General features: G+C 35.5%; 1 protein-coding gene across 7 annotated transcripts in view; it reads right to left on the reverse strand.

The window, feature by feature from the left end:
• HACE1 (HECT domain and ankyrin repeat containing E3 ubiquitin protein ligase 1) overlaps positions 1-17,155 on the reverse strand; it is a 124,068-nt gene that overhangs the window by 15,405 nt on the left and 91,508 nt on the right. For all 7 annotated transcript variants that reach the window (XR_005789926.1, XM_040474271.1, XM_040474269.1 and 4 more), the window contains 2 exons: positions 16,914-17,110; positions 8,361-8,492 (listed from right to left, as the gene is read on the reverse strand). Coding sequence is in view for 6 of the 7 variants with exons in the window: in XM_040474271.1 (XP_040330205.1) it covers positions 8,361-8,492; positions 16,914-17,110 (329 nt within the window). In the remaining variant the exon portion in view is untranslated. The remainder of the gene's footprint in view (positions 1-8,360; positions 8,493-16,913; positions 17,111-17,155) is intronic.

Raw genomic sequence — 17,155 nt, forward strand, 5'->3', positions numbered from 1 at the left:
TTTAAATAGTAAATTTGCCTTGATTAGAAACTAATCCCATGTAAAACTGATTTATTTTTGTGACAGTTTCTGCACGTCATCAATAACAAGTACTACATGGGAGAGAATTCTTCATCCTGATAATCTCAAATACTGATGAGATGTGGAAATGTCTCCACACTGATATCTCACTAAAACATAAGAAGCGATAAATACATGAACACATATGCAGCAAGTTTACATTTGCAACAATTTTATGAATGTTATTATCTTTGGTAAATATGCCTATGTTTATTTTATGAATTTGTTAAATTCTGAAGAGACCATACTCTCAACATGTAAGTGACAACAAAGCCCTGAATAAATTCTGGGTTAAGCAAAGGAAAAGATCATCAAGAAACTCTAATCACTATGAAAAAGGAGTAATATAAAAAAAGGAGGTATAACAAAAATAGTTATTATGTGGGAAAAAACAACAGATTTAGGCCTGTGAAGAACTCTATTTTGGAATGATTCAAACCCTTTAACGTAAGCATTCCCCAGGGTAAGGGAAAAAGCAATTTTCCTAATGACAGTCTTTTTTTTACATAAAGATCATCAAACAAAATATTAAGTAAATAAAAATGAAATGAAGAATGTCAAAAATATTTACCATTATGTTTTCTAAGAGAAAAAAGAACATGGAAAGAACTTGTCCATATGGCTCCATCAGCCCGTATCTCACAGTGGATGTATTTACATAGTCAGATAAGGCACTGACTATACTACATTTAACTAAATACTGACAAGCCAAACAGCAGGGTTTGTTGTCACAGACATGGACAGAATGTGATTCAAAATCACATCTCCTAGAGCACACATCTGACTAGGAAAGAAGTGTGCTCTGAAGAAAATTAGTGAAGGTTAATATGAGATGGTATCTGACAACTCTTGGGAGTTTCTAAGATCTTTTCAGGGTCTGCAAGGTTCTCCCTTTTCCAACATATCTGAGGCCGGAGTTTCTCCACACAGTTCAAGCAAACAACATATTACAATTGATTATATGCAGAAGCAGATATGAGAAAACCCAGTGTCTTCTACTAACCAGATAGTAAATAAACTTACAAAAACACAAAACAATGCCACTCTTCCCACTACTTTTTAAAATTTTTTTTATTTTTTCTTGTGAAATGCCCCTTCAATTTTTTTTATTAGAAAAATTATAACCATTGAGGGGCGCCTGGGTGGCTCAGTCGGTTGAGTGTCCGACTTTGGCTCAGGTCATGATCTCGCGATTAATGAGTTGGAGCCCTGCATCAGGCTCTGTGCTGACAGCTCCGAGCCTGGGGGCTGCTTCGGATTCTGTGTCTCCCTCTCTCTCTGCCCCTCGCCCACTCGTGCTCTGTCTCTGTCTCAAAAATAAATAAACATTAAAAAAAAAAACACACACTGAAAAGAGATCAAAACAAAATCCCTATGAATTCATCATCTAGCTTCAACAACCATCCAAACGTAACATAATTGTTTGCATCTCCACCCCCATGTTTGCTTATGCATTTTTATTTTTAATTTTTTTTTAACATTTATTTATTTTTGAGACAGAGAGAGACAGAGCATGAACAGGGGAGGGGCAGAGAGAGAGGGAGACACAGAATCGGAAGCATGCTCCAGGCTCTGAGTCATCAGCCCAGAGCCCGACGCGGGGCTCGAACTCACGGACCGCGAGATCGTGACCTGAGCTGAAGTCGGACGCCTAACCGACTGAGCCACCCAGGCGCCCCTGCTTATGCATTTTTAAAGAAATCCTAGGTGTTATGGCATTTCATTCCTAAGTATTTCATTATACATCTAAAACCACAATAGAATTTCCTTACCAAACCACATGGCAATGTTACGTAAAATACAATTAATCATGACTTCTTGAAACCATCTAATATTTGTTCATATAAATCCCCCTGACTACCTAGAAATGTCTTTTTATAATCAATTTCATTTATTTTTTTTAATATAATTTCTTGTCAAGTTAGCTAACATACAGTATATACAGCATGCTCTTGGTTTTGGGGGTATCTTCCCACTATTTTTAACTTTATCCTGGAAAATGCAATTTTCAAAATATTATTTATGTTAATATGTAATGGATCATTATTTCTATATTAAGAAAATATTTTACATTTTTGTTTTCATTTCAAATATAATAAATATCAATTAATATAACCCACATAAACAAAACTTTTGTTGTAAGCGTGTCCTAAAACCAAAAAGTTTGAAAACTGCTGCTCTGGGATGTGTTTTAGTTCTCCTTTCCATAGTATTATAAAATACTTTTACTAGACGGACATTCTGGTTAGTCTCCATTTTAACAATCCAAATACATTCTCCACCTTTCTTTGTACTATTCTGTGCCCCTGGAGACCAATCCTTACAGACTGGTTCTCTTGCCTATCAGCTTTAGACTGGGTTCCATCCTTAGGAAACAGGCAGGAGTGTAGAGGTGAGGATATTTTCTGCTTCCACCTTGCTTCAGCCCATCTTTACGGTAGCCATGGACCCTCAATAATAGCTACTACCAGGTGGCCCTCACTGAGGACCAGGGTCCTCACATACAGTAGCCCCCCACTCTTACCCACAATTTCGCCTTCTATAGTCTCAGTTACCCATGGTCAACCGCAGTCCAGAACCAAATGACTCCCCTGACATCCTGTCAGAAAGTCAGTAGTAGCCTAACGCTACGTCACAATGCCTACATCATTTACCTCACTTCATCTCATCACATGGGCATTTTATCTGACGTCATCACAAGAAAAAGGATGAGTACAGCACAAGAAGATATTTTGAGAGAGAGAGACCACATTCACATAATTTTTATTATAGTATATTGTTATTGTTGTTATAAATATTATTATATTATTATTATTCATTATTGCTGGTAATCCTTACTGTGTCTAATTTATAAATTAAACTTTATCTTACAGATAGATAGATAGATAGATAGATAGATAGATAGATTGATTTAGGAAAAAAACATACTCTATACAAGATTTGGTTCTATCCAGTTTCAGGCATCTACTAGGGATGGTGGGACGGATTCCCTCTTGATAAGCGGGGACTACTATAATTCCTCCACCTGTCTCTTCAATTCTAAGGATGATAAGGCGATCCATGTTGCTAGTCTGTGGATGCCTCACCCTACTGCTGTTATTCTTAATACTGCTGCACCTCTATAGTAGCCCTTTTGTTAAAGTTTCTATTTGAACCATCTGGGGAAATTCTGTCCCCTGGCAAGATCCTGATACAGATCTTGCCAAAATCCTGATACAGATCTTGCCAAAAGGGAGTGGGGATGAATTTTACACATTTCATACAAGCCATGAGAGTTTAATCCTCTTCCCTTCTAGACTGAAGATAAGCATTTAATAATACCAAGTATGCTTTCATTATTAATTATGAATAAAAATGACTGGGACTGTATTCTCTCAAGAAATTTGAATCATTTCATGAATATATTATTATGACTTTTGTGAAGAAGATGAAAGATCTTTATTATCCCATTTAACACCTAGGCAAAAAAAAAGTTATTACACTGACTAAAAACAAGTAGATAAAATGGTAATTCCACAATAAAAAGAAGCAAGAAGATTTCAAATCCCAATCAATAATTTATTGCTTTTTAAAAATATGACAGGGGTGCCTGGGTGGCTCAGTCAGTTAAACGTCCAACTCTTGGTTTCAGCTCTGGTCATGATCTCACGATTCATGGGTTCAAGTCCCACATGGGGCTGTGCCTGCTTAGGATTCTCTTCTCTCCCTTATTCTCTGTACCTCCCCTGCTCACTCACTCTCTCACAAAATAAACATTTTTTAAAAATGGGAAAATAAATGAATTAATCCACTGGAAATTGGTATAACACATATAGCCCATACCAATGGTCAGAGACTGAGTCATGCAAATGTTCACAGCCCATTAGCTTACCTAGTATTCACATGGTTCAATGTTTTAATATTCTGGTACCATCATGGATAAGCAGCACAGTATGAAAGGACAGTCCCTCAGATATTTGGTAGGAATCCCTCAATTGTTATTGTATTATAAGTGTATAAATGATAGCAGTGTTGTCACTATTTGTTTTTTAATGTTTGTTTATTTTTGAGAGAGAGAGAGCGTGAGTGGGGAAGGAGCAGAGAGAGAGGGAAACACAGAATCCATAGCAGGCTCCAGGCTCTGAGCTGTCAGAAAAAGCTCATGAACCACGAGACCATTACCTGAGCCAAAGTCAGACACTCAACCAACTGAGCCACCCAGGCGCCCCAGAGTTGTCACTATTTTTGAACCTGATAATCATCTCTTGACTTGGAACTGCATTCTGTCCACAGTGGATGAATACAACCTCAGTTCAGGACACTGACACTACCAGCTACCTTCCTATCACTAAAACTTTAGAATCTAACCTGTATCTTTTAACTTCAGATGCACATCTAGCTCAAATGTTGGTGCCAACTTTTTAAAAAAGAGCTTCCTAACCCAGTGTAGCATAGCCCTTTCCCATAGAAGACATAAAGTCATACAAAGGTTCTAAAAGTCCCATTTAGAACTCATGCCTCTGAGAGGCCGTCTGGCAATACTGATGAAGACAGGCTGGGCTGTAGGTCACAGAACATGGGTTCCCAGCATGGCTCTAACACATACTCTATGAAGGAGCAAGTTCTGTACCTTCTTTGGCTTAGTTTTCCTCATCTGTAAAATAGAAATAGTAATACCTCAGGGGTCTGTTGTGAAAAAATTTTAAAGTTAATACATATAAAGTGCCTGGCAAATACTACAATTTTAATAATAATTTTCATCACTACATAAATTAGGATCATGCTGACAACACTGCTCTTCCCAGATAATCCCTCTATTTGAATCAGCTCAGTGGAATAAAGCCAGAATCTAACACAGAGTAGGAATCCAGACCTAACTCCCAATATAAAACCACTATAGAAAACTTAACAGTAACAGACCTAAATATGAAAGATAAAGGAATACAGATAAAGGAATAAAGGAAAAATAAAGATAAATAAATAAAGGAATAAAGGAAAAATAAAGGAAAAAACCTTCATGACCTTGGAATAAGAAACATGTTCTTAAACACACAAAAAGAAAGACACAAAAAGGTTCCATTCATTAAACAAAGAAAAACCAAGTGATAAACCAAACTGTGTTAAAACTAAAAGGTTTTATTCACAAAAGACACCAGAGTAGAAGACATTCACAATACAGATAACAAAGACTCCCAAAAGAATCCTATAAATCACTAACAAAAAAACCACCAGAAAACATAATAGAAAAATGGACAAATTAGTTAAACTTCAAAAACAGTACAAATGGCCAATGAACATACAAACACACTCAACTTCATCAGTCAGGGAAATGAAATACCACTACTGATCCACAAAAATGATAAAAATGAAAAAGAAAATATCAAATGCTAGCACAGATGTGTAATATCCAGAACTCTCACACCTACTGGTGGGAATGTAAACTGACACACACACCCTTGAACTATCTGCTAATACCTACTATAATAGAAAATGAACACCTGTATCCCAGCAATTCCACTCCAAGAATGCATACATATATTCTCCTAAAGTCGTGTATGAAAGTGTTCCTAGTAGTGCTATTTCAAATAACCCAAAACTGAAAAGTGCCCACCAAATGTTCATCAAGAGTAGAAATAGACCTCTCTACACACACACACGCATGCACACACACACACACAGACACAATGAAATACTATAATGCAAAAAAATGAACAAATTACAACTTCATGCAACAAAATGTATAATTCTCACAAAAAAGCTGAATAAGTCAGATATATTTTAGGTGATTATTCCATTTATATGAAGTTCAAAAACAGGAAACCTAATCTATGGTATTAGAAGTCAGAAGAATGGGTTCCCCATGAAGAGGGATAATGACAGGAAGAAGACAGGAATAGACATCTGAGGTGCTAGGAGGTTTCTCTGTTTCTCAATCTGGGTACTGGGTGTATTCAGTTTGTAAAAATTCATCAAAGTATACATTTATGATGCACGTGCTCCTCTCTATGTACATTGTAGATCAATAAGTTTCATAAAACTTAGCACTATCAGTAAATTAGGAGGCAAAGGGGTGCCTGGGTGGCTCAGTCAGTTAAGGGTCCAACTCTCGACTTTAGCTCAGGTCATGAACTCTCAGTCGTGGGATCGAGCCATGCATTGGGCTCCATGATAGGCACTGGGCATGGAGCCTGCTTGGGATTCCTACTCTGCCTCTGCCCCTGCCCCACTCACACACACTCTTTCACTTGCTCTTTCTCTCAAAAAAAAAAAAAAAAAAAAAAAAAAAAAAATTAGGAGGCAAAGTTTTTGTCAATTATTTATATTGTTGCTTTTTTTTTTTTTTTTACATACAGGTCAAGAAAATAATGTAATTATCTGTTTTGAACTTCATAAAAGCTAATTTAATACAAGCACAGTACATAAAAAGTCAGATTTTAGTCATGTTTAATAATAGCTCATAAGTACTCCTCAGCTTTTAAATGCTAAAAATAACTTATTGCTATGCAAAAACTAGACAAGTCTATATACTAAACAAAACTATTAATCTTGTAAGCAAAAACTCAAAACTGACATTTAATCAAACTAAGTCACAATGGACAACTTCAAACTTAATTCACAATTTTGTTCACTACTATACTAAAATATACTATGAATGATAAACTGAAAATACTGTCATATATGTAAAATTAAAAGGTATAAACCAGTGTACTTACTCATACAGTAAAGTGAAAGGCACAGGATAAAACTAATTTTATGGAAAAGAATAAAAACCAAAGAGGGACACCTGGGTGGCTCAGTCGGTTTAAAGTCCGACTTCAGCTCAGGTCATGGTCTCACAGTTTGTGAGCTTTTCTGACAGCTCAGAGCCTGGAGCCTGCTTTGGATTCTGTGTCTCCCTCTCTCTCTCTGTGCCTCTCCCCACCTCACACTCTGTCTCTCTCTCTCTCAAAAATAAACATTAAAACAACAACAACAACAACAACAACAAAGAATACTTCTCCACTGATCTAAAATGTGCTATTCCAAATTATAATTTTTAAAATAAAAAACAGGGGCACCTGGGTGGCTCAGTCGGTTGAGTGCCCGACCTTGGCTCAGGTCATGATCTCACAGTTCATAAGTTTGAGCCCCACATCAGGCTCTGTGCTGACAGCTCAGAACCTGGAGCCTGCCTCAGATTCTGTGTTCTCTCTGCCCCTCCCATGCTCATGCTCTCTCTCTCTCTCTCTCTCTCTCTCTCTCTCTCTCTCTCTCTCAAAAATAAATAAACATTAAAAAAAATTAAAAAATAAAATAAAAAAATAGTTGTACTCTATTTAAAATATTGTGTTTTATTAAGGAGTTAGACAACTCAAAGTTTCAAAATAATTCATTACTAATGATAAAAGAGAAAAAGGATATGAGGGAAAATGCAAACTAAATCATATAAAATTAGAAATCCTGTTAGGTCACAGTAAAAGGCACGCAAATTAAAAAAGCAAAACAAAACATTTACTAGATATTGGAGGCCACAACAGAGAGGACTCCACAGAGATTTAAAAGGAGAATGATAAAATTATATATATGGTCAAATGAGAAACTAAAGAAAACTAAACAAATAGAATAAGAAAAACCCTCTTAATTCTCCTTTTTGGAAGTACAGGAAGTCAGTATCATTATTTTTTATCTCATATGGTCAAATAAAAAATGGAGAAATACATTTGATTCTTGAACAATGCAGGGGTTAGGGACTACCTCACACAGCCAAAATCCACATGTGACATTTGAACTCCCCCAAAACTTAACTATTAATTATGTACAGTTGACCAGAGGCTTTACTGATAACATAACCAATTGACACATTTTGTACATTGTATGTATTATATATCATATTCTTTGAATAAGGGAAACTAGAGAAAATAGTACTAAGAACACCAAAAGGAAGAGAAAAACATTTACAATGATATACTGTAACACATCCACATTTTAAGTTTCAAGCCACACAGTTCAAACACGCATTGTTCCAGGGTCAACTGTAATATGAACACCGCTTTTGAGAAGACTGGCCTTCAACATCTCCCACATAAAATATTTTGAAAATGTATTCCATCTTTGTTTATCACCACTTCGCCCCGTTTCACACTGAGGAATTATTAATCTGGTTATTAAGCTCAAGAGAAGCACAATCACAAATCTTGTAACAAACCTCTAAACATGAACATTAAAACATAATGTCTTATTATATATTATTTCATTCACACTACCACAAAATTATTTCTGAATTGCAGCAATTGGAGTTTTGTATGGTTTATAACAACAAAAGAACTGATGTTTTTCCTTACCAATTCATATTCATCGAAAAGTTGTATGAGAGAAGGTGGAATGAACATATGAAAGCCCTGTAAAAAAGCATTGATCTGAGGCTGAATGGCTCTTGTCATCCGAAGTTCAGTAACAAGCTGGACGTACTCCGCCTATTAAAAAAAAAAAAAGTGATGATTTTTCTTCAATTTCACATATTTAAGACACTATTGATATACTCATTTCTCATTTTAGAGGTAAAGGCTTGGAATTAATTTGGCACCATTACCCACATATCTCAGTAAACCCATAATCTACCAATCACTAAGCTACTTAGGCCAAAATCCTAGGAATCAATCACCCGTGACTTCTCTCACAGGCTGTATCAGTGGGTGCTATCACAACTGCCTCCAAAAAAATACTCTGAGTCTGACCTTGTCTCACCACCTCCACGGCTAGCAAGTGGTCCAAGCCATCATCTCTCACCTGGATTACTGCAACATGCGGTGCTCCAGCTTCCGTTTTTGCCTCTGTACTGCTTCTTCCTTACTACTGAGTGGTTTTTTAAATATGTTTTATATGTAATTTCATATACAATTCAGACCACATAACTTCTGCTTAAAATCCTACAGTGACTTAAGTAAAATCCAAATTACTTTCCTAGCCTGTAAGGCCCTAAGTGATCCAGCCTCTGCTTTGCTCTCTCATCTCATTTCCTTCCACTCTTCCCCTTGTTCATTCTCTCTGTTCCCCAAACTAAAGTTTATTCACTCCTCAGAGTCTTTTTTTTTTTTTTATGTTTATTTGTTTATTTTGAGAGGGAGAGCCAGAAAGAACCAGCGTGCACATGAAAGGGGGAGGGACAGAGAGAGAGACAATCCCATGCTGTCAGCGCAGAGCCCAACGTGGGGCTCAGGTCTCACAAAACATGAGATCATGACCTGAGACGAAATCAAGTGTCAGACGACTGAACCAACTGAGCCACCCACCCAGGCACCCCTCAGTGTCTTTACACTTCCTAGCGTCTCTAACTGAAATATCTCATTAGAATATAGTATCTCTGCAAGCAGGGAATCCGTTTTGTTTACCAGGATACATACATGTTCCCAGCTCCTAAAAAAGTGGCTGCCACTTTGTAGAGTGTTCAGTAAATATGTGATGAATGCATACTTTCAACAAGTGCACTTAATACATAGTTGGAACTTGATAAATGGGCCATTTAAACATAGTCAATTTGATTCTGAATTAAGGTAAACTATTTTCACACATTTTATTTTAAAACACATCATCATATGAATAGATAAAAAAAGATGTGATATATATACACATACACGCACACACAGGCACAGTGGAATATTACTCATCCATCAAAAAGAATGAAACCTTGCCATTTGCAGACATGGATGGAACTAGAACATATTATGCTAAGCAAAACAAGTCAATCAGAGAAAGACAAATACCATATGATTTCACTCATATGTGGAATTTAAGAAACAAAACAGATGAACCTATGGGAAGGGGGGAAGAGGGAAACAAATCAGAGGAGACTCTTAATGATAGAGAACAAACTATGGGTTGATGGAGGGAGGAGAGTGGGAAATGGGCTAGACAGGTGATGGGTATTATGGAGGGAACTTGTGATGAGCACTGGGTGTTTTATGTAAGTGATGAATCACTGAATTCTGCATCTGAAACCAATATTGCACTGTATGTTAAGTAAAATTTAAATTTAAAAAAGTGGAAATAAACAAACATAAATAAATAAAATATATCCTCATAGAAAATAATGTCACTTAAAATTTAAGGTAATAAAAACATATTTTGGCTCAGACAAGAATGAGTTGCCATATCTCTCAATCAACTCTATCATTGTTATCGCTTATATATTTTAAATTATGTCTAAGTGAAACTTTGTCATTTAAAAGCAATATGTTGTATATATTTCTCACCTCTCAGGTATGGTTACTCTAAAGAGGTGAGAAAGCCTGTTTCAGGTTCCTTCCTTAATTTTGTTTGGCACTAATCTAATGCTTTGCCTCCACAAGCACTAAGTCAGCAAATTGTATTTAACCACTAGCTATGAATTCTCCATACATGCCAAAGCTACAGAAGTGTCATGGTGGATTCCCCACAGTTCTTCCCAAACCCAGCGTGGTCCCTTGTGTAATCTGGCACAGCGAAAGCTGCCATCTCTGCTATTCAGTCTACGCCCACCCCCAAACTGCACTCCCTACCACCCAAAAGTTTTTCTCCACTACACAGGAATGAATCAGTTACTACAAGTTACATTCAGGTAGTTACTAGAGAGAGGGAGATGGAAATGTGTGCCAAACAATCAAACAGAAACATAAACTAGATTTTCCAATACAGGAAATAATATACACAGCACACTTCCAAGTGATAACCCGCAGTGATTTCAACATTAGCACCTCATTATCTTTTAATTCATGTCTGCTCTAAAACTGCCTACTTGAACTACTACAATTTTTCTGCTCCATTCACTTGTCAATTGTATGTTTCAGGTACTATATGAGACCCTATCTTCCTTTAAGAAGAATAACTTTTTCCCAGGGGCACCTAGTTGACTCAGTGGGTTAAGCATCTGACTCTTGATTTTGGTTCAGGTCATGATCTCAGTTTGTGGGACTGAGCCCCATATCGGGCTCCACAGTGACAATGCAAGTCTGCTTGGGATTCTTGCTCTCTGCCCCTCCACCACTCATGCTCTCTCTGGCTTTCTCTCAAAATAAATATATACACTTTTAAAAAATAGCTTTTTCCCAAAAGGTTTTGCACTTAGAATTTTGTAGTACTATTCAGTAATCATTGTTTAAGATGTTAAATTATGAAGCATAAAAGTAAAAGATTTGTGAATTGCTCAAGGGCACTTTACCTATTTTAATTTGCCACTGCAGTCCATATTTATCAGAATAGTACACATTCCATTTTCCACCAGCTAATTCCTATTATTTTCTCACACATTCTTTTTAAAATTTTCACAAGTATACTAATCTTTCCTTACATGTTCCCTTCTATTCCGTCTAATATTAATTATTCTCCACATTTATTTCTATAACTTTGACCCCTAGCTATTGGATATCAACTTATGGAAATCAGCTCCTTCACATACCATTCTCCATATTAACTTAACTGTGGATGAATCTTGGTCTAAATTGTTTCTCAGTAAAATAATAAAATCCTAGCCATCACAAATCCTCCTGAGGTATTTAATAAAATAGTTTTCCATGTAGCTGTAAGATAACTGTGTTTAATAAAAGAAATCTAAATCCAACTGCTGCTGAAATGTTTCCCTGCTTCCTTAAACACTGCACATCCTCAAACAGAAGGACACAAATTAACATTATCTTGATGATACAATTATTACCATGAACAGCCACTATTATCACACACTAACATTTTGACTATTCACACTGTGCAGAAATATACTGGCTGCATTCCCATTACCTATGCAGACATCCAAGGGACTCATCCCCCCACACCTTATGCCCCTGCATCAAATATCTTACATGTTTTAATAAGGAAACAGTGGATGTACAGATGACAAGCAGTCCACAAAACGCTGGCATAAAGAGTTGCATAATTAAACATTAAATGCAAACCATACCTAAACTCTCATTTTGTTTTAAGTTATTAAAAGAGATTGATAGAACTTGGAGGCAGGAGATCTTTTATCCCTAACAGATGACATATCCTAGGAGTCCTATTTGCTCCCACCTGAGTTTTGCCGTCAATTCTTTGAAGGCATAAATTAATACCAGATGCCAAAGAATTAAAGAATTGATCATGTTTAAAAATCTTAGTACCTATAATGGTGAAATAATTATGTTAATACATGGAAATCTTTCAACTGAGAAAGTCTGAGCATAGAAACAACAACAGCAACAAAAAAAAGAGCCGTAGCAACTTTTTTCTGGCTTTAACCTCCAACCCTGGTCACTGACATAAAATAGGTAAGCAAAAAAGAAACTGCAAAGTGAAAAACATAAAAAGATTAAGATTAAGAAGAATGAACTTCTGTACATTAAATTCCAATTAATGTCTAGTTACAGAACCATTTTGTTTTAATAATCTCCCAGTCTTTTGAATATGGGAAATAAATAATATCCACCCCTCAGAAATCTTCCTTAAAATTTTAACTTCTCTTCAGGCTTTGAACCTAAACTATATCTTCTTATGAAGAGTGGTGGTGATGCTGAAAACTAATGCATTTGTTAAAGCCATCTTTCTTCTTGAAAATCTTTTTTCTCTATCTCTTAAAAGATGTCCGGAAAAAAACCATTTACTTAAATAATAGTTAACTCTTTAAAAAAAAAATTTTAATGTTTATTTATTTTTGACAGAGAGAGAGAGACAGAGCATAAGCATAGCAGGGTCAGAGAGAGAGGGAGACACAGAATCTGAAGCAGGCTCCAGGCTCTGAGCTGTCAGCACAGAGCCCGACACGGGGCTCAAACTCAGACCATGAGATCATGACCTGAGCTGAAGTCGTACACTCAACGGACTGAGCCACCCAGGCGCCCCAATAGTTAACTCTTAATAGTGAAAACAAGATTTTTTCCCCCTCCTCGAAGTAGAGATAAAAACTGGACCACGTTTATAAAATGGTTTTGAATAGTTATTATTTTTTTTAATAGTTAACAGGTTAAATGGTGTTGTTATTGGCATAATTCAAGTTACCGTTTGAATATAAATCCTTTGGAGATAAAACGCTTCTTTCCTGGGTTTATCCACTTATTATCGCTCTAGTATGTAAAAGTTCTCACTGAAAATTTCTCTACTGAGAACTCCAAAGGATAATCAGGTTTCTTTTGTAGAAATAAGCAGAAATATCAAAAAGGCTAGACACTATCTCATTTTATCCTCACTGTCACTGTCTTATAAAATTCTCATGCATCTTCCCCAGACCAATGCCACAATCCCCTAGCAGCTGTCCTGACTCCCGTATCGCCCTATTTCAATCCATTCTTCACACTCCAAGTTGAGGCTGTTTTGTGGTTTTTTTAAACACCAGAATTCACTCAGGGAACTTGGCTCTGTAACACCTGCAATCATCCCTGCAGTCGTCACATTAATTTTCAAATTCCTAATTGTGGTTGCAGAGTCTTTCAGAATTTGGCCCCCATATATTCCCCTCATCTTTTACCACTCATTTACTCCGCAACCGAAGCTAAGATCTACAACTCTGATCTACCTGTGGTTCCCCAAACACATCATCCTCTGTCATCCTCAACTTCGTGTAAGGCCAGAACATTTCCTTTCCCCCTTTACTCCTCCTATCTGACCACTTAATGCATCTCCTCTATAAGTTAACTTCCATGGCACCTCCTCCATTCCTTGATACCCTGTCTTACCCCACCCCTAAGTCTTTCCGTCCCAGCCTGAGTGAACTTTATGAGTAGTATTGTAAAAGTGTTAACATTTAAAACTCATGTAGTTTACTCTTCAGTTCGAGGAGACAGAACTGAAGATCTAAGAAAAACTGTCACTTCTAACACAAATTTTATGGTTCCATGATTCCAGTTTTTGGTCAAGAATAAAAAAGTAAAAGTGAAAAATAAAAGCAAAACTTTTAAAAGAAGGTGAAAGTATTATTTAAATGTTAATGTTTAGCTCCCAGTTAATTCAGCCATTTTCAAAAGTGAAACCAGAGTTTCATTTTGTTATTTGTTTTTAAGATTTTTAAACAAATTGATAGATACAAAATTAAATTTAAAAGAGCATTATATTTCAAATGTGGAACAGATATATATTCTCTGCATACATCATTTGTATTTATTTAAGGTACTCCTTTTTAAACAAAGTTATTTTCATCTATTTGGTTTCCCTCTATAATTACCAAAGACTTTCCATAAAATTCAGGAATAAATGACTCCCCCATGTGGACATCAGCTTACACAGATTTTCTCATACTAACAAGCTTGGCAACTCATTTAAGCTTCAATATGCTTACAGATTTTGACATTGAACTCCAAACGACAGTTACAACTTTACATCTATAGAGAAGAGTAAGTAAAAGGCTAACCCTAAAGTAACAAAAAAGTTCATGAAAGAAAGGTATGTTTAAAAGTAACAAAATCTCTAAAAAACATGGTTTGAAAAGTGTATTTACAAAGTTAATACTTTAACAATCTTAGAGCAAGTGATCAATTTAAGATGCAGGTATGTTTCTAAAGATTTTTAATTTTAAAAAATTAATCAGGTTGCTTATTGGGTAAGCATTAAATGTTTAAACATCAATAATCTGATACACAATTATACTTGACTCTGGTAATATTAGAAAATGAAGAGGTTCAATTATTCCGAAAAAATGTTTACATCACAAAATGAAAGCTGAGAATAATGAACATATTAGTGATTGAGATCCTGCTTTTATCTCTATTACCAAAACTAATCATTAAAAAAAAAGTTAGCCTATAATCAAATTAGTTAATACAGTGAAGTAAAAGTGTACTAAACTTAGAAGCAACTTTCAAGTTCTTTAATATTACAATAGTATTCTAGCCTCAAACTAGGCTCACAACGAAAGGTATACCCCCAATATCCATATATTATTTTTGTTATTACTTACCAATACTACATTTCAATAAAAAACACAAATGCAAAAGAATTAATACAATATGTATTTTTAAAAATCTAAACAAAAGTCATTTCATAATGAGAGGGGGACTATTAGGAGATACAAGGATAAATATAACTATGCATCATGCAATTGTTAATGGGTCTTTCAACTTTGTCCCATAAAACGTACCTGACAAGAGTGACAAATCTACTCATCAGATATAATATTCACAGATAAGAATCATATTTGAGTTTCTTGAAAAGCAATCTCTTGCTTATAACAAAGATTCTATAACTTCATTACTCTTAATTGAGAATAGGTCTCCAGTGTAAAATAAAATAATAAATGCACGACAGGGTAGACAATCTAATAATTAGATTTTTTTAAGTATTTTAATTCACTGGCAAGCTTATATACATAATCTTAAAAATAAGCATTTTATAATTTTCATCTTCTAGAGCTTAAAATGACTCGTTATGTTAAAAATCAAATAAGATCTTCCTCAACATGTTTTGCAAACAGGAAGAACATTAGTTTTGAAACTGGGTTTTGGCCCCAGTTTTACCATTAACTCTTTAGGCTTCAGTGTCCTCCTGGATTAAATGAAAGAGGAGACTAAAAATTTTCCAAGTGTACATATGCAAATACTCAGTTCCTGATCTTATTTTCAACAATTACACTTAATGTTTTTTTTATGTGTATAGTATCTAAGTTTCAAAAAGTAAAACTACAGAGCTTAATATAACTTTCCAATACCCTGTACGTATCTCAAACTAAGAGCCTCTTTATAGAAAACTATGCAATAACAACTGCCTTTTGTGTTGTGGTTTTCAGTCAGCAAAACGCTAGTAACAATTCTGTATCAGAAGTATTATTATCCTGGGGTGCCTCGGTGGCTCAGTCAGTTAAGCGTCTGCCTTCAGCTCAGGTCGTGATCTCATGGCCCATGAGTTTGAGCCCCACGTAGGGCTCTGTGCTGTCAGATCAGAGCTGGGAGCTTGCTTCCGATTCTGTGTCTCCCTCTCTCTCTGCCCCGCCCCCACTCACGCTCTGTCTCTCGCTATCAAAACATGAATAAACGTTAAAATTTTTTTTTTTTTAAAAAGAAGTATTATTATCCCAAGTCTATAGAATAGAAAACTGGGGCTAAAAGAGGTTAAAGTGCAGCCAAGTCTTTTGGGCTTTTAAAAAAGAATATATGCTTTACTAAATCAATGGACATTATTTCTTATAGTTAGTTGCTTCTGAAGCCGTCTTGGAATTATAATCCAACTAACGGAAAGGGAAAAGATTTTAGTCTTGTTTAACCAAAAGTTGCTACTGGCAAATGACAGAAGTGGAATTGCCAAACCAGATTTTCTGACTCCCAATTTCCTACATTTTCAAACATAAAAATGTATTATATATTAAAATAACATATTTTTCAACAATGAAATTTAAAACATATGCCAAAATTTAAAACTAATATGTACAGTTGTATGTCAATTATTTCTCAGTAAAACTGGAAAAACTACTTACAAACAGAAGATACAATACATAATCGTTATAAAGCTTAAAAAAATCAAGTAGTCGAATAGATCTACTGGATCCATTAGCTCTACTGGATCCCAAAAGCAGGTACAGAGCTTAACATGGGAATTTCTTCTTTTCTCCATTGGAACTCTTAATATCATACATTAAAACATGAAACAGTGACTGATCAAATATGTTCTTGATGTAAGCTTCCATTTCTAATTGAATTTTTCAGTATACAGTTGCCCAAGTTATACAATCAACTAAATTGTGCTCTAGGCTGCTTCAGGAACTGCCTTGACTGTCTAACACAATAGTGATTTAATCCTAATTCAAAGTTTGATATTTGATGGTTTAGTTAATTTAAATATCTTATCTGTTATAAAATGCTGTGAAACCCTGTAACAGTAAAAGCTTTTCTAGCTAGTGGCAGGAAACTAGAGTAATTAGCAATCAGGGACAAGTTACAAACATTGGCTAAGGTAAAAATTCGAATACTCACTTTGTTATTTTGTGTCACAAGAATACTTCCACCCCCAGGTTTCAAAGGCACCTCTTCCATTGCTCCAAACACATCAGTTTCAACAGAAAAGGTTAGTTCTAGACCCAGATCACTAATATCATTATCTAAAATCCACTGCAAATTTTTGGCATATTCTGGATCAATGGATGCCACATCCTGGTAATTTACAGGAATACCTAAAAATGCAAACATACAGCAGTTATATTCTAAATGTTTCTGCC

This window comes from Herpailurus yagouaroundi, unplaced genomic scaffold (assembly GCF_014898765.1).
Source record: "Herpailurus yagouaroundi ecotype Mexico unplaced genomic scaffold, PumYag 139, whole genome shotgun sequence".
Lineage (NCBI taxonomy): Eukaryota > Metazoa > Chordata > Mammalia > Carnivora > Felidae > Herpailurus > Herpailurus yagouaroundi.